The sequence below is a fragment of the Scyliorhinus canicula genome, chromosome 17, assembly GCF_902713615.1.
Source record: "Scyliorhinus canicula chromosome 17, sScyCan1.1, whole genome shotgun sequence".
Classification (NCBI taxonomy): Eukaryota; Metazoa; Chordata; class Chondrichthyes; order Carcharhiniformes; family Scyliorhinidae; genus Scyliorhinus; species Scyliorhinus canicula.
Window position 1 is genome coordinate 102,197,302 of NC_052162.1, and position 23,398 is coordinate 102,220,699.

Genomic DNA, 23,398 nt, shown 5'->3' on the forward strand with positions numbered 1-23,398 from the left:
GAATGGTCACTCCCTGTCAGGACAGAGTGAGGGGTTGGGTCACTCCCTGTCAGGACAGTGTGAGGGGACGGGTCACTACCTGTCAGGACAGTGTGAGGGAACGGGTCACTCCCTGTCAGGACAGTTTGAGGGGATGGGTCACTCCCTGTCAGGACAGTGTGAGGGGACGGGTCACTCCCTGTCAGGACAGTTTGAGGGGATGGGTCACTCCCTGTCAGGACAGTGTGAGGGGAAAGGTCACTCCCTGTCAGAACAGTGTGAGGGGAAGGGTCACTTCCTGTCAGGACAGTGTGAGGGGAAGGGTCACTCCCTGTCAGGACAGTGTGAGTGATAGGTCACTCCCTCTCATGACAGTGTGAGGGGATGGCCACTCCCAATCGGGACAGTGAGAGGGCAAGGGTCACTCCCTGTCAGGACACAGTGAGGGGAAGGGTCACTCCCTCCCAGGACAGTGTGAGGGGATGGTCAATCCCAATCGGGACAGTGTGAGGGGAAGGGTCACTCCCTGTCAGGGTCAGTGAGAGGATGGGTCAGTCCATTCGGGACAGAGTGAGGGGATGGGTCAATCCCAATTTGGGACAGTGTGAAGGGATGCGTCACTCCCTCTCAGGACAGAGTGAGGGGATAGGTCACTCCCTGTCAGGGCAGTGTGGGGTAAGGGTCACTCCCTCTCAGGACAGAGTGAGGGGATGGGTCAATCCCAATTGGGACAGTGTGAGGGGATGGGTCACTCCCTCGCAGGACAGAGAGAGGGTACGGGTCACTCCCTGTCAGGACAGTGTGAGGGGATGGTTCAATCCCAATTGGGACAGTGTGAGGGGACGGGTCACCCCCTCTCAGGACAGTGTGAAGGGATGGGTCACCCTCTCAGGAGAGTGTGAGGGGACGGGTCACTCCCTGTCAGGACAGTGTGAGGGGATGGGTCACTCCCTGTCAGGACAGTGTGAGGGAATGGGTCACTCCCTCTCAGGACAGAGTGAGGGGATGGGTCACTCCCTGTCAGGACAGTGAGAGGGGACGGGTCACTCCCTGAAAGGACAGTGTGAGGGGATGGGTCACTCCCTGACAGGACAGTGTGAGGGGATGGGTCACTCCCTCTCAGGACAGTGTGGGGGATGGGTCACTCCCTGTCAGGACAGAGTGAAGGGATAGGTCACTCCCTGTCTGTACAGAGTGAGGGGATGGGTCACTCCCTGTCAGGACAGAGTGAAGGGATAGTTCACTCCCTGTCAGGACAGGGTGAGGGGATGGTCATTCCTAACCGGGACAGTGTGAGGGGACGTGTCACTCCCTTTCAGGACAGAGTGAGGGGATGGGTCACTCCCTGTCAGGACAGTGTGAGGAGATCCGTCACCCTGTCAGGACAGTGTGAGGGGATGGGTCACTCCCTGTCAGGACAGTGTGAGGGGACGGTCACTCCCTGTCAGGACAGTGTGAGGGGACGGGTCACTCCCTGTCAGGACAATATGAGGGGACGGGTTACCCCCTCTCAGGACAGTGTGAGGGGACGGGTCACCCCGTCTCAGGACAGTGTGAAGGGATGGGTCACCCTCTCAGGACAGTGTGAAGGGATGGGTCACCCTCTCAGGACAGAGTGAGGGGATGGGTCACCCTCTCAGGACAGGGTGAGGGGATGGTCATTCCTAACCGGGACAGTGTGAGGGGACGTGTCACTCCCTCTCAGGACAGAGTGAGGGGATGGGTCACTCCCTGTCAGGACAGTGTGAGGGGACGGGTCACTCCCTGTCAGGACAGTGTGAGGGGACGGGTCACTCCCTGTCAAGACAGTGTGAGGGGAAAGGTCACTTCCTGTCAGGACAGTGTGAGGGATAGGTCACTCCCTCTCAGGACAGTGTGAGAGGATGGTCAATCCCAATCAGGACAGTGTTAAGCGAAGGGTAACTCCCTGTCAGGACACAGTGAGGGGAAGGGTCACTCCCTCTCAGGACAGTATGAAGGGAAAGGTCACTCCCTGTCAGGGACAGTGAGGGGATGGGTCACTCCATTCGGGACAGAGTGAGGGGATGGGTCATTCCCAATTTGGGACAGTGTGAAGGGATGCGTTACTCCCTCTCAGGACAGAGTGAGGGGATAGGTCACTCCCTGTCAGGACAGTGTGAAGGGATAGGTCACGCCCTGTCAGGACAGTGTAAGGGGATGGGTCACTCCCTGTCAGGACAGTGTGAGGGGACGGGTCACTCCCTGTCAGGACAATATGAGGGGACGGGTTACCCCCCTCTCAGGACAATGTGTGGGGATGGGTCACCCTCTCCGGACAGTGTGAGGGGTCGGGTCACTCCCTGTCAGGACAGAGTGAGGGGACGGGTCACGCCCTCTCAGGACAGAGTGAGGGGACGGCTCACCCTCTCGGACAGTGTGAGGGGATGGGTCACTCCCTCTCAGGACAGTGTGAGGGGACGGGTCACGCCCTCTCAGGTCAGAGTGAGGGGACGGCTCACCCTCTCGGACAGAGTGAGGGGACGGGTCACTCCCGATCAGGACAGGGTGAGGGGGTGGTCATTCCCAATCAGGACAGTGTGAGGGAAGGGTCATTCCCTGTCAGGACAGTGTGAGGGGACGGGTCACTCCCTGTCAGGACAGTGTGAGGGGACAGGTCACCCCGTCTCAGGACAGTGTGAAGGGACGGGTCACCCCGTCTCAGGACAGTGTGAAGGGACGGGTCACCCTCTAAGGACAGTGTGAGGGGATGGGTCACTCCCTCTCAGGACAGAGTGAGGGGACGGGTTACCCTCTCAGGACAGTGTGAGGGGATGGGTCACTCCCTGTCAGGACAGTGTGAGGGGACGGGTCACCCTCTCAGGACAGTGTAAGGGGACGGGTCACCCTCTCAGGACAGTGTGAGGAGACGGGTCACTCCGTGTCAGCACAGAGTGAGGAGACAGGTCACTCCCTGTCAGGACAGTGTGAGGGGATAGGTCACTCCCGGTCAGGACAGGGTGAGGGGATAGGTCACTCCCGGTCAGGACAGGATGAGGGGGTGGTCATTCCCAATCGGGACAGTGTGACGGAAAGGCCATTCCCTATCAGGACAGTGTGAGGGGACGGGTCACTCCCTCTCAGGACAGATTGAGGGGATGGGTCACTCCCTGTCAGGACAGTGTGAGGGGATCAGTCGCTCCCTGTCAGGACAGTGTGAGGGGACAGGTCAATCCCTCTCAGGACAGAGTAGGGGATGGGTCACTCCCTGTTCGGAGAGTGTGAGGGGATGGGTCAATCCCAATCAGGACAGTGTGAGGGGATGGGTCACTCTCTGTTGGGACAGGGTTGGGGGACTTGGCTGCTCTCTGTGGGAATAGATTTCTTGCATTCTGTGTCGTATTGGCTGCCTCTAATCTTTGTTTCTGATTCAGGGAACACATATGTATGAAGAATGGAAATGGGAGAACATTCCGACTATTGCGGATGTTCTCGATGAGTTCCTGTCTGTTAGACCTCCAGCATCTCTGCTACTCACACAGCTTCCTTTGCTTCAACCCCGATTTTACTCCATCAGCTCATCACCTGATAGCCACCCGTCAGAAATTCATTTAACGGTGGCTGTGCTGAAATACCATACCAGAAGTAAGTACTCTTCATTATCTTTGGCCATTGACTCTGCCCAATTGGCATAGATCATAAATAGATCAAACAAATTTACCCAAAAGTCGGTAGCCATAAAATACCATAAATTCTAAGGAATGTAAAACAATAGAGTTAAAGATGAAAGAGAAAAAGCACGTTATAATCCTATTGTCACAAGTAGCCTTACATTAACAGTGCTTTTGAAAGAGATAGTGAAGACTGCATTGGTCAGTGTGGTTATGGGATGCTGAGGTAGTGTGTGCTGGAAACAACCCTGAGAAGAAGGAATTGCCTCCAGCATGAGAGAAAAGCGGCGCCGCGTAAATTACGCGGCCGGTGCCACGTAAATGGCGTCACCCATGCATGCGCAGTTGCCGTCCTCCCTGTGGGTGCCCCGTAAGACATGGAGGATTGATCTTGCGGGGCGGCGGAGGGAAAGAGTGCGTCCTTTAGAGACGCCGGCCCGCCGATCAGTGGGAACCAATTGGTGGGCCAGCCCCTCACCCCTCACAGGCCACATACGCAGCATTTGAGCGCTTTTCACGACGGCAGTGACCAGGTGTAGTTGGCGCGGGCGTGAACCCATCGGATTGGGCAGGCCGCTCGGCCCATCCGGGCCGGAGAACCGCCGTTCGCCTGCTACAAACGGCGAGCGGCGATTTTCCAAGCGGCCTGTCGTTAAACGCGGTCACCGTTTTGGGGGGGGTGGGAGAATCGCGTGCAAGTGCCAGGGCGGCGTGGCAGGAATCGCCCGGCACTCCCGCGATTCTCCCACCCTGCTTGGGGGTCGGAGAATTGCGCTCTTTGTGTCTGCAGCATTTAGAGACAAGCTTTGGTTCCCAGTATCGAATGAGAGCCTATGTAAGACATCCCCAATAGCAACAATAGAAATGTGGTAATATCACTGGAATATTTATAGATAAAAGCTCTGAAGAATGTTGCCTAAAAGGGATCTTTAGCTCGGAGTTAAACAAAACAATTTTGGGAAATATTTGTAGAAGTACCGCGAACTGTGTAAATGTAATCCTGGACGGGGTGTGCTGTGCAGACACACGAAAGGTGGCTCTCCTCCTAAGAACCTGAAATTAGGCTTTGTTTATTCAAAATAACCCATTAGAACAGGGAGAAAAGTAACTCCTCACCCTTGGGCAGCACGGTAGCATTGTGGATAGCACAGTTGCTTCACAGCTCCAGGGTGCCAGGTTCGATTCCGGTTTGGGTCACTGTCTGTGCGGAGTCTGCACATCCTCCCCGTGTGTGTGCGGGTTTCCTCCGGGTGCTCCGGTTTCCTCCCACAGTCCAAAGATGTGCAGGTTAGGTGGATTGGCCATGATAAATTGCCCATAGTGTCCAAAATTTCCCTTAGTGTTGGGTGGGGTAACTGGGTTATGGGGGTAGGGTGGAGGTGTTGACCTTGGGTAGGGTGCTCTTTCCAAGTGCCGGTGCAGACACGATGGGCCGAATGGCCTCCTTCTGCACTGTAAATTCTATGATATCTATGATATCTACCGAACAGCAGCACAAGAGACGATGCGCAGCAACAGTAGCTCCAGAAGTTGCAAAGAAACAAAAAGCGGCAGAAGCCAGGGGGAACAAGCAGTGGAGAAGGCGGGCGCAGGAGATGACGAAGGGCCGGCCACACCAGAATGAGAGGGATTGGCAAATCGTACATGGGCTCCCCCTCACTGGGGGCGTGGATGGAGGAAGTTCCTCACTAGGGAGCTTAAGGGAGATCAACGAGGAAATCAAAGCCGACGTTAAAGCGGCGATCAGGGTGGCAGTCATGGAGGCCCTGGCAGGTGGCCCTGGATAAGGCAGAGACATGACTGGAGGCCCAGGGGTACACCATCAAGGAATTGGAAAAAGTCTCAAAAGGATCAGAGCCACCAGATCGCCGTAGAGATGGAGATAGCGAGGTTTCTGGTGACACACAGGGAAGCCTAAAGGGGAAAATAGAGGACCAGGAGAACCATGGTGCCAGAACCGAAGGATAGGCTGGCCTGCCAGAGGGAATCAAAGGCAGGGACCTCAGACCCTATGTTGCCCAGATGTTTGGAAACCTGGTGGGAAGGGACAGCTTCGCCAACTCGCCAGAGATAGACAGAGCCCACTATCGCTATGGCCGAAACCCAAGCCAGAGAGCAGCCGAGGGTGATAATTGCCAAAATGCACCGTTACCAGGACTGGGAAAGGATCCTGTAGAAGTGAAAGAGAGAAGGAAGTGGGAAGTGGGGGTGAGTGTGGAGGATGATGAGATTCACATGGTGTTGCCCCTGCTGCCCCCTCCCTGCCCGGACACACTGATACAACACCTCATTCACCACGTTCAAGTTAGCTCAATATCACAAAAAGCAAAGTTTCACTTCCCAGGAAGAGGCCATGATTCCGACATGGATAACAGCCGGATTGTTGGCCCATTGTTGTCCCTACTCCCCATCCCCCATTTACCTCCATCTGGTTGCTGGTGTGTATACCCACCCCCATCGGCTGGGCCAGACAAACAAAGACCTATAACTGGGAAAGACACCAGACCAGGATTTATCAGGACATTGGGACAGGCCTGGCCAAGCTCTTGGGGGAGTTCAACAGAGCGAATGTGGCTCTGGACAAGAGCAAAGTGAAGTTTGGGATGCTGTACCTGGCCAATCCAGGGCAGGGAACACTTTTTCACGAGCCCCGCGGACGGGATAAATTCATCCAGGTTTACGGGCTGGTAAAACAGCAGCAAAGACAGCGGTGAAAAGATTGCCTGAAGGGACTGAAATAATCTGAGACACTTTGCTCAGGACTGGACTACTTCGCTCTGAATCCGGGAATCAAAACATAGGAAGCAAGAGGCGAGGGTGGCGGAGCATAGGAGAGGGTAAGGAGGATGAAAAGAGGGGAAACTATATAGTAGGCGAAGGGTAGGCTTATAACTGACTCTAGGAGGGGAGGGCCACCACAGTGTCAGGAAAGCTAGTGCCAGGAGGTCAGAGTGAGGTGGGGACCGCAATGAATCTCCTGCAGAGGAGAGTGCACCTGTCGACCATCGCGCGCATGCATGACCCCCATGTTGCATATATATCGGATGGTATCTGTAATACCATGCCAACAATGGGAGTTTTCATTTCACTCTGACCTTTCTGTGATTCTTTGGTGAATTGATTGGTGAATCTCAAAAGGGGAAAATATCATGCCTGATTGTGGGAAGGATTGGGCCGGGGATGGGTATATGGAACCTGGAAATAAGAGAAGACCCAGGGCCCATGATTCCTGACCCTTCCCACAAACTTGACTTTCCCTCAGGTCGAGACCCACACGGACACTGACTCTCCCCGAGGAGCGGGTCCCTTGGGTACTGACTCTCCCCGAGGAGCGGGTCTATTGGGTACTGACTCTCCCCGAGGAGCGGGTCTATTGGGTACTGACTCTCCCCAGGGAGCGGGTTCCTTGGGTACTGACTCTCCCCGAGGAGTGGGTCTATTGGGTACTGACTCTCCCCGAGGAGCGGGTCTATTGGGTACTGACTCTCCCCGAGGAGCGGGTCTATTGGGTACTGACTCTCCCCGAGGAGCGGGTCCCTTGGGTACTGACTCTCCCCAGGGAGCGGGTTCCTTGGGTACTGACTCTCCCCAGGGAGCGGGTCTATTGGGTACTGACTCTCCCCGAGGAGCGGGTCTATTGGGTACTGACTCTCCCCGAGGAGCGGGTCTATTGGGTACTGACTCTCCCCAGGGAGCGGGTCCCTTGGGTACTGACTCTCCCCGAGGAGCGGGTCTATTGGGCACTGACTCTCCCCGAGGAGCGGGTCCCTTGGGTACTGACTCTCCCCGAGGAGTGGGTCTATTGGGTACTGACTCTCCCCGAGGAGCGGGTCTATTGGGTACTGACTCTCCCCGAGGAGCGGGTCCCTTGGGTACTGACTCTCCCCGAGGAGCGGGTCCCTTGGGTACTGACTCTCCCCAGGGAGCGGGTTCCTTGGGTACTGACTCTCCCCAGGGAGCGGGTCTATTGGGTACTGACTCTCCCCGAGGAGCGGGTCTATTGGGTACTGACTCTCCCCGAGGAGCGGGTCTATTGGGTACTGACTCTCCCCAGGGAGCGGGTTCCTTGGGTACTGACTCTCCCCGAGGAGTGGGTCTATTGGGTACTGACTCTCCCCGAGGAGCGGGTCTATTGGGTACTGACTCTCCCCGAGGAGCGGGTCTATTGGGTACTGACTCTCCCCGAGGAGCGGGTCACTTGGGTACTGACTCTCCCCAGGGAGCGGGTTCCTTGGGTACTGACTCTCCCCAGGGAGCGGGTCTATTGGGTACTGACTCTCCCCGAGGAGCGGGTCTATTGGGTACTGACTCTCCCCGAGGAGCGGGTCTATTGGGTACTGACTCTCCCCAGGGAGCGGGTCCCTTGGGTACTGACTCTCCCCGAGGAGCGGGTCTATTGGGCACTGACTCTCCCCAGGGAGCGGGTCTATTGGGTACTGACTCTCCCCGAGGAGTGGGTCCCTTGGGTACTGACTCTCCCCGAGGAGCGGGTCTATTGGGCACTGACTCTCCCCAGGGAGCAGGTCTATTGGGTACTGACTCTCCCCGAGGAGCGGGTTCCTTGGGTACTGACTCTCCCCGAGGAGCGGGTCTATTGGGTACTGACTCTCCCCGAGGAGTGGGTCTATTGGGTACTGACTCTCCCCGAGGAGTGGGTCTATTGGGTACTGACTCTCCCCGAGGAGTGGGTCTATTGGGTACTGACTCTCCCCGAGGAGCGGGTCTATTGGGTACTGACTCTCCCCGAGGAGTGGGTCCCTTGGGTACTGACTCTCCCCGAGGAGTGGTTCTATTGGGTACTGACTCTCCCCGAGGAGCGGGTCTATTGGGTACTGACTCTCCCCGAGGAGCGGGTCCCTTGGGTACTGACTCTCCCCGAGGAGCGGGTCTATTGGGTACTGATTCTCCCCGAGGAGCGGGTCTATTAGGTACTGACTCTCCCCGAGGAGCGGGTCCCTTGGGTACTGACTCTCCCCGAGGAGCGGGTCTATTGGGTACTGACTCTCCCAGGGAGCGGGTCCCTTGGGTACTGACTCTCCCCAGGGAGCGGGTTCCTTGGGTACTGACTCTCCCCGAGGAGTGGGTCCCTTGGGTACTGACTCTCCCCGAGGAGCGGGTCTATTGGGTACTGACTCTCCCCAGGGAGCGGGTCTATTGGGTACTGACTCTCCCCGAGGAGCGGGTCCCTTGGGTACTGACTCTCCCCGAGGAGCGGGTCCCTTGGGTACTGACTCTCCCCGAGGAGCGGGTCCCTTGGGTACTGACTCTCCCCGAGGAGCGGGTCTATTGGGTACTGACTCTCCCCGAGGAGCGGGTCTATTGGGTACTGACTCTCCCCAGGGAGCGGGTCTATTGGGTACTGACTCTCCCCGAGGAGTGGGTCTATTGGGTACTGACTCTCCCCGAGGAGCGGGTCTATTGGGTACTGACTCTCCCCGAGGAGCAGGTCTATTGGGTACTGACTCTCCCCGAGGAGTGGGTATATTGGGTACTGACTCTCCCCGAGTTGTGGGTCCCTTGGGTACTGACTCTCCCCGAGGAGCGGGTCTATTGGGCACTGACTCTCCCCGAGGAGCGGGTCTATTGGGTACTGACTCTCCCCGAGGAGCGGGTCTATTGGGTACTGACTCTCCCCGAGGAGCGGGTCTATTGGGTACTGACTCTCCCCGAGGAGTGGGTCCCTTGGGTACTGACTCTCCCCGAGGAGCGGGTCTATTGGGCACTGACTCTCCCCGAGTTGTGGGTCCCTTGGGTACTGACTCTCCCCGAGGAGCGGGTCTATTGGGCACTGACTCTCCCCGAGGAGTGGGTCCATTGGGCACTGACTCTCCCCGAGGAGCGGGTCTATTGGGTACTGACTCTCCCCGAGGAGTGGGTCTATTGGGTACTGACTCTCTCCGAGGAGTGGGTCCCTTGGGTACTGACTCTCCCCGAGGAGTGGGTCTATTGGGTACTGACTCTCCCCGAGGAGCGGGTCCCTTGGGTACTGACTCTCCCCGAGGAGCGGGTCTATTGGGCACTGACTCTCCCCGAGGAGCGGGTCCCTTGGGTACTGACTCTCCCCGAGGAGCGGGTCCCTTGGGTACTGACTCTCCCCGAGGAGCGGGTCTATTGGGTACTGACTCTCCCCGAGGAGCGGGTCCCTTGGGTACTGACTCTCCCCGAGGAGCGGGTCTATTGGGCACTGACTCTCCCCAGTGAGTGGGCCCACATGGGTACTAATTTTCCCCGGGGAAAGAGCCCGTTAGGTATTGACTCGCCTGAGGGTACGGGTCCACATGTGTTCACTGTATTTTGTTCTGCATCTTTTCAGATGAACAGGGTCCAGTACGGTATGGAGTGTGCTCCTCCTGGCTGAATCACATCAGTCCTGGTGAGACTGTTACATGTTTCATCAGAAGGTACGAATTCAAACAGAATAAAACATATACCATCCCTGCCCATCCTCCCACCCTGTACATATGAACTATGGTATTATCATACATGAAGGTAATGTAAGGGTGAATGAAATGTTTACAGACAGCCACTACAGGGAGCTAATCTTGAAAGTCTATAAGGGATGATGCAAAGCCTTGTGGGGCAGAAGGTTGGTGACAGGAGCTGGAGCTGACTAGGAGAACTGAAGAGCAACAGAGTAGTTTAATCTGTGAGTTAAATATAGATGAGTATAGTTTATGTGTGATCAATCAACTGTTTGTTCCTTAGGGATAAGTGTTGAATCCAATTAGTAGTGTTTAATAAATAGTTTTGTTGGTTTACGAGACTTGTGTTCTCAACTACACATCAAAGGCATCTGGATAGAGCAAGGCAGAAAACAACAAAAGTGTGGAGAGAGAGAGATTCACAGCTGCCATTCTGAACTGTTACATCAACATGAAATGTGTAACTCTGTCTTGTTTCTAGGGCTCCTATGTTCCACCTGCCATCTGAAATGTCAGTCCCATGTATCCTTGTGGGTCCTGGCACTGGGATTGCTCCTTACAGAAGCTTCTGGCAACAGAGATTATATGAGATTGAAATCAAAGGTTTGTGCATTCATACTCACCATTTAATTTAGAGTCTTGATTCCTAATTTCACCATCCGTATTCAACAGGCTATCCCTCCCTTTACCCTCAGGTTATCCCTCATTCTCTCTCTCATAGAAGCATAAAAACCAGGAGTAGGCCATTCCCCGAGGGGCCCTTCCCCTCCCATGGCGGCCCACCTCTGATGAGGGTGCTCTCCCAACAGAGGGTGTCCCCCTGTTGCCCCCCCCCCCCCCCCCCCCCCGCCCCAGCCGAGCAATGTGGTGGCAAGCTCAGTGTTCCATGCTCTTTGCCTGTGAGCAAAGATGGCTACTCGCCTCTCGGCTCCCCACAGAAGCCGTTCCGTCAGGTTCACGTTCTTCGAAAGGAGTATTAATTGGCGCCATTGTGACCACTTGCTGGGGAAGCTGCTGAATCACGGCAGCCCATTGGATATGTGGTGGCTCCCATTAATTGTATGGAAGTTGGGCTTAAGTGATGATTATTGGCTTCTCGCCGCACTGTGGCGGAATCCCGATGTCACATCTGAGGGTGGGTGGTCGCATCGCAAATTGTTTGGTGCCTGGCACTGTTCTCGTTTTTGACCTTTCCTGCTATTCACCGGCATCACCACGCTCTCACTCGAGCACAATGAAGCCAGAAAATCGTGACCTCTATTGTCCCCTCTTGATCAAATTTTTTGTTCTCTTTTGCTGAATTCTCCCACTCCTCGGTTTTGCTGCTTTTTCTGGCAGCTTTATCTGTCTCCTCTTTTGATTTAATATTTTCACTTATTTCTTTTGTAAGTCATGGTTGAGCCACCTTTCCTCTTTTATTCATGCATCAGACAGCAAGGAATAATTGTTTTAATTGACTTTCCACCGCCAGAGCTAATATAGGATATAAGCTCTGCCAATGTGGAATCTGTATGGGTAGAGTTGAGCAATACCAAGGGACAAAAAACATTAGTGGGTGTCATATATAGACCCCCAAACTGCACTGGTGAGGTTGGGAATGGCATTAATCAAGAAATTAGAGATGCATATAAGGGAATATCGGTGTTTTTGGGTGATTTTAATCTTCACATAGATTGGGCAAATTAAATGAGCCACAATGCCGTAGAGGAGGAATTCCTGGAGTGTTTTTTTGACCAATAGGTGGACCAATAGGTGTTCGGGCCGGAAAGTGGAGCTGAGTCCACAAAAGATCAGCCATGATCTAATTGAATGGCGGAGCAGGCTCAAGGGGCCAGATGGCCTACTCCTGCTCCTAGTTCTTATGAACCAACTAGAGAGCAGGCCATCTTAGACTGGGCACTGTGTAATGAGAAGGGAATCTTTGCCAATCTGGCTGTACGAGACCCCTTGGGAATGAGCAACCATACCATGATAGAACTTTTTATCAAGATGGAGAGTGAAGTAGTTGATTCGGAGACTAGGGTGCTGAATCTTAATAAAGGGAACTATGAGGATATGAGGTGTGAGTTGACCTTGACAGATTGGGGGGAACATAGAACATAGAACGATACAGCGCAGTACAGGCCGTTCGGCCCTCGATGTTGCACCGACATGGAAAAAAAAACTAAAGGCCATCTAACCTACACTATGCCCTTATCATCCATATGCTTATCCAATAAACTTTTAAATGCCCTCAATGTTGGCGAGTTCACTACTGTTGCAGGTAGGGCATTCCACGGCCTCACCACTCTTTGCGTAAAAAACCCACCTCTGACCTCTGTCCTATATCTATTACCCCTCAATTTAAGGCTATGTCCCCTCGTGCTAGCCACCCCCATCCGCGGGAGAAGGCTCTCGCTGTCCACCCTATCTAACCCTCTGATCATTTTGTATGCCTCTATTAAGTCACCTCTTAACCTTCTTCTCTCTAACGAAAACAACCTCAAGTCCATCAGCCTTTCCTCATAAGATTTTCCCTCCATACCAGGCAACATCCTGGTAAATCTCCTCTGCACCCGTTCCAAAGCTTCCACGTCCTTCCTATAATGAGGCGACCAGAACTGTACGCAATACTCCAAATGCGGCCGTACTAGAGTTTTGTACAACTGCAACATGACCTCATGGCTCCGGAACTCAATCCCTCTACCAATAAAGGCCAACACACCATAGGCCTTCTTCACAACCCTATCAACCTGGGTGGCAACTTTCAGGGATCTATGTACATGGACACCGAGATCCCTCTGCTCATCCACACTACCAAGAATTTTACCATTAGCCAAATATTCCGCATTCCTGTTATTCTTTCCAAAGTGAATCACCTCACACTTCTCCACATTAAACTCCATTTGCCACCTTTCAGCCCAGCTCTGCAGCTTATCTATGTCCCTCTGTAACCTGCAACATCCTTCCGCACTGTCTACAACTCCACCGACTTTAGTGTCGTCTGCAAATTTACTCACCCATCCTTCTGCGCCCTCCTCTAGGTCATTTATAAAAATGACAAACAGCAACGGCCCCAGAACAGATCCTTGTGGTACGCCACTCGTAACTGAACTCCATTCTGAACATTTCCCATCAACTACCACTCTCTGTCTTTTTTCAACTAGCCAATTTCTGATCCACATCTCTAAATCACCCTCAATCTCCAGCCTCCGTATTTTCTGCAATAGCCGACCGTGGGGAACCTTATCAAACGCTTTACTGAAATCCATATACACCACATCAACTACTCTACCCTCGTCCACCTGTTCAGTCACGTTCTCAAAGAACTCGATAAGGTTTGTGAGGCATGACCTACCCTTCACAAAACCATGCTGACTATCCCTAATCATATTATTCCTATCTAGATGATTATAAATCATATCTTTTATAATCCTCTCCAAGACCTTACCCACCACAGACGTTAGGCTCACCGGCCTATAGTTACCGGGGTTATCTCTACTCCCCTTCTTGAACAAAGGGACCACATTTGCTATCCTCTTCCTCTTAACAAGAGATTCCACTTCTTTGGTAAACCACGGTTCCCTCGCTCGACCCCTTCCTCCCTGCCTGACTGGTACGTACTTATCAAGAACATGCAATAGCTGTTCCTTGAACAAGCTCCACATATCCAGTGTGCCCAACCCTTGCAGCCTACTTCTCCAACCAACACATCCTAAGTCATGTCTAATGGCATCATAATTGCCCTTCCCCCAGCTATAACTCTTGCCCTGCGGGGTATACTTATCCCTTTCCATCACTAACGTAAAGGTCACCGAATTGTGGTCACTGTTTCCAAAGTGCTCACCTACCTCCAGATCTAACACCTGGCCTGGTTCATTACCCAAAACCAAATCCAATGTGGCCTCGCCTCTTGTTGGCCTGTCAACATATTGTGTCAGGAAACCCTCCTGCACACATTGTACAAAGAACGACCCATCTAATGTACTCGAACTATATCTTTTCCAGTCAATATTTGGAAAGTTAAAGTCTCCCATAACAACTACCCTGTTACTTTCGCTCTTTTCCAGAATCATCTTCGCCATCCTTTCCTCTACATCCCTAGAACTATTAGGTGGCCTATAGAAAACTCCCAACGGGGTGACCTCTCCTTTCCTGTTTCTAACCTCAGCCCATACTACCTCAGAAGAAGAGTCCCCATCTAGCATCCTTTCCGCCACCGTAATACTGTCCTTGACTAGCAGCGCCACACCTCCCCCTCTTTTGCCCCCTTCTCTGAGCTTACTAAAACACCTAAACCCCGGAACCTGCCATTCCTGTCCCTGCTCTATCCATGTCTCTGAAATGGCCACAACATCGAAGTCCCAGGTACCAACCCATGCTGCCAGTTCCCCTACCTTATTTCGTATACTCCTGGCATTGAAGTAGACACACTTCAAACCACCTACCTGAACACTGGCACCCTCCTGCGAAGTCAAATCTGTGCTCCTGACCTCTATACTCTCAATCTCCCGTACCCCAAAACTACAATCCAGGTTCCCATGCCCCTGCTGAATTAGTTTAAACCCCCCCCAAAGAGCACTAACAAATCTCCCCCCCAGGATATTGGTGCCCCTCAGGTTCAGGTGTAGACCATCCTGTCTATAGAGGTCCCACCTTCCCCAGAAAGAGCCCCAGTTATCCAGAAATCTGAATCCCTCCCGCCGGCACCATCCCTGTAGCCACGTGTTTAATTGCTCTCTCTCCCTATTCCTCATCTCACTATCACGTGGCACGGGCAACAACCCAGAGATAACAACTCTGTTTGTTCTCACTCTGAGCTTCCATCCTAGCTCCCTAAAGGCCTGCCTGACATCCTTGTCCCCTTTCCTACCTATGTCGTTAGTGCCAATGTGGACTACGACTTGGGGCTGCTCCCCCTGCTCCCCCTCCCCCTTAAGGACCCAAATTTCCCCAGGACAGCTGATCAGTAGCTTTGCTCTGCTGCCCTCTGCTGGATGCTTGCTTTCACTCAAACTCCTTGGGTCTCCTTCGCCGGTTCACCTTCAACTTAGGCTGACTGCACTGCACGTATGCAAATTCCCCCAGAACAGCTGATCAGTAGCTTTGCTCTGCTGCCCTCTGCTGGATGCTTGCTTTCACTCAAACTCCTTGGGTCTCCTTCGCCGGTTCACCTTCAACTTAGGCTGACCGCACTGCACGTATGCAAATTCCCCCAGAACAGCTGATCAGTAGCTTTGCTCTGCTGCCCTCTGCTGGATCTAATCCCGAAAGGGATGACAGTGGATAGACAATGGCAAACATTCAAGGAACGCATGGAGGAACTACAGCAACTGTTCATTGCTGTCTGGCACAAAAGCAAAGGAGGTAAGGCGGCCAATCCGTGGCTTACAAAGGAAATTAGAAATAGTATCCGATACAAGGAAGAAGCATACAGATTGACCGATTGACCAAGAAAAATAATGGGTGGGATTCTCCCCTATCCGGCGGGGCGGCCGAGGAGTGGCATGAACTACTCCGGCGTCGGGCCGCCTCAAAGGTGCGGAATCCTCCGCATCTTCAGGGGCTAGGCCGGCACCAGAGTGGTTTGCGCCATGCCAGCCGGCGGGGAAGGGGCTTGGCGCCACGCCAACCGGCGCCGAAGGGCCTCCACCGGCCGGCGCAAGTTGGTGCATGCCTGGGAGTGGCAGCATGTGCTGGCTTCATCCCAGCGCATGCACAGGGGGGATCTTCTCCGCGTCGGCCATGGCGGAGGACCACAGCAGCCGACGCGGAGGAATAGAGTGTCCCCACGGCACAGGCCCACCCGTGGATCGGTGAGCCCCAATTGTGGGCCACGCCACCGTGGGGTCAGGTCACCTCCCGGGGCCAGATTCCCCCCCCCCCCCCCCCCCCCCCCCCCACCGAGGACCCCGGAGGTCGCCCCGCCGTCAGGTCATGCCGGGAAGGACCTACTCTAATTTACGTCGGCAGGACCGGCAAAACAACAGGCGGCTACTCGGCCCATCGCGGGCCAGAGAATCGCTGGGGTGGGCTGCTGCCAGCGGCCGCCAACCGGCGCAGCGCAATTCCCGCCCCCTCCAACTCCCCAACGCCGGAGAATTCGGCAGCCGGCGGGGGCGGGATTCACGCCCCCACCCCCGGCGATTCTCCGACCTGGCGGGGGGTCGGAGAATCCCGCCCAATAGGTCTGAGAATTGGGAGCAGTTTAGAATTCAGCAAATAAGGACGAAGGGATTGATTAAGAAGGGGAAAGTACAGTACGAAAGGAAGCTTGCAGGGAACATAAAGACTGACACTAAGAGTTTCTACAGATATGTGAAGAGAAATAGATTGGTAAAGAGAAATGTAGGCCCCCAACAGACAGAAACAGGGGAATGTATAATAAGGGATAAAGGAATGGCTGAGCAATTGAATACATACTTTGGTTCTGGCTTCACAAATGAGGACACAAATCAGATCACAAAAATGTTGGAGACTGAAAGGTTTAGTGAGAGGAAAGAACTGAGGGAGATCAACATTAGTAGAGAAATGGTGCTGGGAAAACGAATGTGATTGAAGGCGGATAAATCCCCAGGGCCTGAGAATCTGCATCCCAGAGTGCTTAAGGAAGTGGCTCTGGAAATAGTGGATGCATTGGTGGTCAACTTCCGGGATTGCCTGGAACTGTCCCTGCAGATTGGAGGATAGCTCACGTCAGTTTGATATTCAAAAAGGGAGGGAGGGAATTATGCACCAGTAAGCCTAACATCGGTAGTAGGAAAATGCTTGAATCCATTATCAAGGACTTTATAGCAGAACATTTAGAAAGCAGTGGCAGGATCAGTCAGAGTCAGCATAGATTAATGAAGGGAAAATCATGCTTGACAAATCTGTTGTAATTCTTTGAAGAGGTAACCAGTAAAGTCGACAAGGGAGAGCCAGTCGATGGTGGTATATTTGCACTTTCAGAAGGTGTTTGACAAAGTGCCGCATAAGAGATTATTGTGCAAAATTAAAGTGCATGGGATTGGGGGAAATGTATTGAGGTGGATAGAAAACTGGTTGGCAGAGGAAACAAAGAGTAGGGATTAATGGGTCCTTTCCAAATTGGCAGGCAGTAACCAGTGGGGTACCATAGTGATCGGTGCTGGGACCCCAGCTATTCACAATATATACTATTGATTTGGATGAGGGAACAAAATGTAACATCTCAAAGTTTGCAGATGATACCAAATTAGGTGGGAGGATAAATTGTGACGAGGATGTAGGGATCCTACAGCAAGATCTGGACAGGTTGGGCGAGTGGGAAAACCAATGGCAGATGCAGTATAATTTGGATAAGTGTGAGGTTATTCATTTTGGAAGCAAAAACAGGAAGGCAGATTACTACCTGAATGGTTGTCAATTGGGAGAGGGGAGTGTGTAGTGGGACCTGGATGTCCTTGTGCACCATTCACTGAAGGTAAGTATGCAGGTGCAGCAGGTAAAAAAGGCTAATGGTATGTTGGCCTTCATTGCAAGAGGTTCCGAATATAGAAGCAGGGATGTGTTGCTGAAATTGTACAGGGCCTTGGTGAGCCCACACTTGGAGTATTGTGTGCAGTTTTGGTCTCCTTCTCTGAGGAAGGATGTTCTTGCTCTCGAGGAAGCGCAGCAAAGGTTTACCAGACTGATTCCAGGGATGGCGGGACTGTCATATGAGGAGAGATTGACTAGGTTGGGATTGTTCCCGCTGGAGTTCAGAAGAATGAGGGGGGATCTCATAGAGACTTACAAAATTCTAACAGGACCAGACAGGGTAGATGCAGAGAAGATGTTACTAATGATGGGAGTGTCTAGAACCAGGGGTCACAGCCTGAGGATTCAGGGGAAACCATTTCATAGAATTTACAGTGCAGAAGGAGGCCACTCGCCCATCAAGTCTGCACCGGCTCTTGGAAAGAGCACCCTACGCAAGGTCAACACCTCCACCCTATCCCCATAACCCAGTAACCCTACCCAACACAAACTGCAATTTTGGACTCTAAGGGCAATTTATCATGGCTAATCCACCTAACCTGCACATCTTTGGAGCACCCGGAGGAAACCCACGCACACACGGGGAGGATGTGCAGACTCCGCACAGGCAGTTACTCAAGCCGGAATCGAACCTGGGACCCTGGAGCTGTGAAGCAATTGTGCTATCCACAATGCTACCGGACAGAGATAAGGAGACATTTCCTCACACAAAGAGTGGTGAGCTTGTGGAATTCATTACCACAGGAAGTAGTTGATGCTAAAATTTTGTCGATATTCAAGAGGCAGCTGGATATAGCACTTGGGGAGAATGGGATCAAAGGCTATGGGGAGAAAGCAGGATTAGGCTATTGAGTTGGATGATCAGCATGATCGTGATGAATGGCAGAGCAGACTCGAAGGGCCAAAAGGCGGCCTCCTGTCCTACCTTCTATGTATCTATGTAAGATTCCCCAATATTTAAAATCTTACAATTATTGCAATGCATCTTTGATTTCTTGTTTGATACCTTCTCTGATATCTCAACTATTGTTTGGGGGCCTAAAGACCATCCCAATCACGTTTTCTGCCTCTTGATCTTTCTCACTATTGAATTGATTTCCTACTTTACTAACAATGCTACCTCACCTCCTTTCCCATTTTGACTGTCCGTCTGAAATAATGAATACCCCTGGATGTTCAATTCCCATCCTTGGTAACCCTGCAGCCACATCTCTATTAATGGAACTGTGCCATGACTGTTTATATCCATTTGAGCTGTTAATATATCTACCTGATTGCAAATGCTCTGTGCATTAAGTCCCAAAGCCTTTAGACTACTGTTTTTAACCGTGTTAGTCACCTTGGCTTTATTTTGCAATCTGGCCCTATTGCCCTCTCTTGGGTTATCCCTCAATCCCCTGTCCCTCAGACTATCCCACATTATCCTCAGGCTATCTTTCATCCCCCTCTCCCTCATACTCCCTCTTACGCAGGCTTTCCCTCATCCCTCTCTCCCTAATCTTCCCTCTCCCTAATCTCCCCTCTCCCTCACCTATCCCTCATTCTCACTCTCTCTCTCAGCCTATCCCTCATTCTCCCTCTCCCTCAGCCTATCTCTCATTCTTGCTCTCTCTCAGCCTGTCCCTCTTTCCCTCTCTCTCAGCCTATCCATCATTCCCCCTCTCCCTCAACCTATCCCTTATTCCCCTTCTCCCTTAGGATATCCCTTGTTCCCCCTCTCCCTTGTCTCCTCTCTCCCTCAGACTATTCCTCATCTCCCTCAACCTATCCCTTAAAATTAAAGTGCATGGGATTATGGAAAGGGTATTAAGATGGATAGAAAACTGGTTGGCAGACAGTAAACAAAGAATAGCAATTAACGGGTCTTTTTCCAAATGGCAGGCAGTGACTAGTGGGATACCGCAGGAACCCTTGCTATTTACAATATATACTAATGATTTAGGTGAGGGAACTAAATGTAACATATCCAAATTTGCAAATGACACAAAGCTGGGTGGGAGGGTGAGCTGTGAGAAGGATGCAGACATCCTTCAGTGTGATTTGGACAAGTTGAGTGAGTGGGAACATGCAAGGCAGGTGCAGTATAATTTGGATAAATGTGAGGTTATCCACTTTGGTAGGAAAATCAAAAAGGCAGATTATTGACGGAATGACTATAGACTGAGAGAGGGGAATGTGCAACGAGACCTGAGTGTCCTCCTATACCAGTCGCTGAAGGTAAGCATGCAAGTGGTAAACAAGTCCAATGGTATGTTGGTCTTCATACAGGTCAGATGATCCGAGTCAAAGACCAGGCTTCTCTTGCTGCAATTATGCAGGGTGAGACTAACATTGTAATATTGTGTGCAGTTTTGGTCTCCATATCTTTGGAAGGATGTTCTTACTGTAGAGGGCATGTAGCAAAGGTTTACCAGACTGATTCCTGGGATGGCAGAGTTGACATATGATTAAATCAGTTAGGATTATATTTGCTGGAGTTCAGAAGAATGAGGGGGAACCTCATAGAAACCTATAAAATTCTAACAGGACTAGATCGGGTAAATACAAGAAGGTGGTCGGGGAGTGCAGAACCAGGGGTCTCAATCTGAGGATACAGGGTAGACCATTCAGGACTCAGATGAATAGAAATTTCTTCACCCAGAGAATGGTCAACTTGTGGAATTTCCTACCACAGAAAATAGTTCAGGTCAAAACATTGTACGTTTTCAACCCTTTTACTATTAATCCGCCTGTAAAAGATTTTGGGATTCCCCTTTATGTCGGCTGCCAGTCTTTTCTCATAACTCCTCTTTGCTTCTTTAATGAGCATTTCACCTCCCCTCTGAACCTTCTCAGCTGTACTTTATGATGTGTTAGGCAGGTTGGTTCGATGTGGACTGCACTCGAAGCAGGGAAGTTAGAAACAGACGTCTAACACTGGAGAAGATCCAACACTGTTTTATTCAACTATAGAACTGCTACACATATTCAGCTGTGGGTCGACACTATACTGATCTGACTGGAGACCTGATACTAGCCTGACCAGACTTTCTAGCTACCGCATGGTGTTTGCACTTGCTAGCTCGTGGACTCTGACTGTCTCAGTGGCTGGGTCCCGAGAGAATGGGAAACCTAGTGCCCTCTGGCTTTATAGTGGCAGTGTCCTGTCTGGTGATTGGCTGTACTGCTTACTGGTCATCCTATGTGTCAATCACTGCCTGTCTGCATCTCATTATATACATGAGTGGCTATTATGACATCTCCCCCCTATTTTTTTTAGTTAAATAAATACTGAGGTATGTATACGTATATATATGCCTGACTATATACAAACGGTGCTTGAACAAACGTATGTACATGGGAAGGTGTCGATAGTGCAGATACATGGCAAACAAAGCAATATTTACAAAGGTTAAATCGATTAATTCAATCACAAAATTTACAAAAGTTCAGTCTACAGATTCAGTCTTTGTGGTGGGCGACGAATTCTTGTCGATCGCCACAGAGGTGGATCAGGAGCTGCCTGCACGTGGATAGGTGGGATTGCTGCCATCACGGCGGTCGCGTGGGCCGGCAGGATCGCTGGCAGATCGGTGACCTCGTGGCAGGGTACGTCCGGAGGAAGTATGATGGCTGGCGGAGCACTGCGGTCAGGTGGTGGGAGTGGAACTCTTCGCAATGCCAGTCTGTTGCGCCGTAGCAGGGAGCCATCAGCCATGCGGACAAGGAAAGACCTTGGGGCAATTTGTTTCACAACAACAGCTGTGGTTGACCAGCCGCCCTCAGGCAACTGGACGTGAACATGATCGGCTGGAGCCATCTCAGATAGATCCGTGGCATGAGCATCATATGTGGCCTTCTGTTGGGCCCGGGACTGCTGCATTTTTTGTGAAACAGTGAGGTGGTCAAGGTCTGGAACATGGATGGCTGGAACTGTGGTCCTCAGAGTGCGATTCATGAGCATCTGCGCTGGAGACAACCCAGTGGACAGTGGGGTTGCCCTGTATGCCAGCATTGCCAGGTTGTCAGGCAGCACGGTAGCATAGTGGTTAGCACAATTGCTTCACAGCTCCAGGGTCCCAGGTTTGATTCCCGGCTGGGTCACTGTCTGTGCGGAGTCTGCACGTTCTCCCCGTGTGTGCGTGGGTTTCCTCCGGGTGCTCCGGTTTCCTCCCACAGTCCAAAGATGTGCAGTTAGGTGGATTGGCCATGCTAAATTGCCCTTAGTGTCTAAAATTGCCGAGTGTTGGGTGGGGTTACTGGGTTGTGGGGGTGTGGGCTTGGGTAGCGTGCTCTTTCCAAGAGCCGGTGCAGACTCAATGGGCCGAATGGCCTCCTTCTGTACTGTAAATTCTATGAATGAAGTCGGAGCCTGAGTCTGCAGCTTTGCACAGCAACCACTTGACAATATGGATCCCTTTCTCGGTCTTCCCATTTGATTGCGGGTAGTAGGGACTGGAGGTAACGTGACGGAAGTTGTAGGACTGTACAAAATCAGACCATTCCTGGCTGTAAAAGCATGGACCGTTGTCGCTCATTACCGTGAGCGGTATCCCATGCCTGGCGAACGTTTCTTTGCAGGCTTTGATTACCGCCTTCGACGTGAGGTCGGACAGTTTCACCACTTCTGGGTAACTGGAGAAGTAGTCGACCAGGAGTACGTAGTCACGCCCCATGGCATGGAAAAGATCGACACCTACTTTGGACCACGGAGAGGTCACGATCTCGTGCTGTTGCAGTGTTTCCTTGGGTTGAGCCGGTTGAAACTTCTGACAGGTGGGGCAGTTGAGGACCATGTTGGCAATGTCCTGGTTAATGCCCGGCCAATAAACCGCCTCCCGAGCTCTGCGTTGGCATTTCTCGACACCACGGTGACCCTCATGGAGTTGACCCAGCACCATAGCCCGCATGCTCTGAGGAATAATGATCCTGTCGAGTGTCAGAAGGATTCCATCCACAACCGTCAGCTCGTCTTTCACGTTAAAGAATTGGGGACATTGTCCTTTCTGCCAGCCATGGGTAAGGTGCTGCATCACACGCTTCAGTCAAGGATCCTTGGCCATTTCCTCACGAATTTGGATCACCCGTTCGTCAGAGGCTGGGAGGTTGGTGGCACACAATTGCATTTGCGCTTCTAGTTGGCAGATGAAGTCACCTTGTTCACACGGTGTGGTGATGGACCGGGATAGGGCATCTGCAATGCCTGGCGTGTAGACAAGTTCGAAGTCACAGCGGCGGAGTCGAAGAAGAATTTTTTGTAACCGAGGTGTTATGTCATTTAAATCCTTCTGGATTATGTGGACTAGAGGCCTGTGGTCCGTTTCCACCGTGAATTTCGGCAGGCCATAACGTAGTCATGAAACTTGACTATTCCTGTCAGGAGACCCAGACACTCCTTTTCGATCTGGGCATACCATTGCTCAGTGGGCGTCATGGCCCTGGAGGCATATGCCACTGGAGCCCAGGACGAGGAGTCATCTCGCTGGAGGAGCACCACCCCAATGCTGTCCTGGCTTGCATCAGTTGCTATCTTGATTTCCTTGGTTGGGTCGAAGAACAGTAGAACTGGGGCTGTGGTGAGCTTTGCCTTCAGCTCACGCCATTCCTCTTCATGTGTGAGCAGCCACTGGAATTCGGCCGACTTCTTGATGAGGTGGCGGAGGGCCGTGGTGTGGGATGCCATATTGGGAATGAATTTTGCGAGAAAGTAGACCATCCCGAGGAAGCGGAGGACCGCCTTCTTGTCCTCCGGGGTCTTCATGGCGTTGATCGCCAAGACCTTGTCGGCGTCTGGCCGCACACCCTGCTGCGAGATGTGGATATCTAGAAGCTTAATATCCGATTGACCAAATGAGCACTTGGCCCTGTTGAGCTGGAGACCATGTTCATGAATTCGCTGGAAGACCTGCT

General features: G+C 52.2%; 1 protein-coding gene across 1 annotated transcript in view; it reads left to right on the forward strand.

Moving 5' to 3' along the window:
• The window catches only part of LOC119951958 (nitric oxide synthase, brain-like), a 304,521-nt gene that overhangs the window by 251,144 nt on the left and 29,979 nt on the right, over positions 1-23,398 (forward strand). The window contains exons 22-24 of the mRNA XM_038775360.1: positions 3,372-3,582; positions 9,922-10,009; positions 10,512-10,633. Of these exons, the coding sequence (XP_038631288.1) occupies positions 3,372-3,582; positions 9,922-10,009; positions 10,512-10,633 (421 nt within the window). The remainder of the gene's footprint in view (positions 1-3,371; positions 3,583-9,921; positions 10,010-10,511; positions 10,634-23,398) is intronic.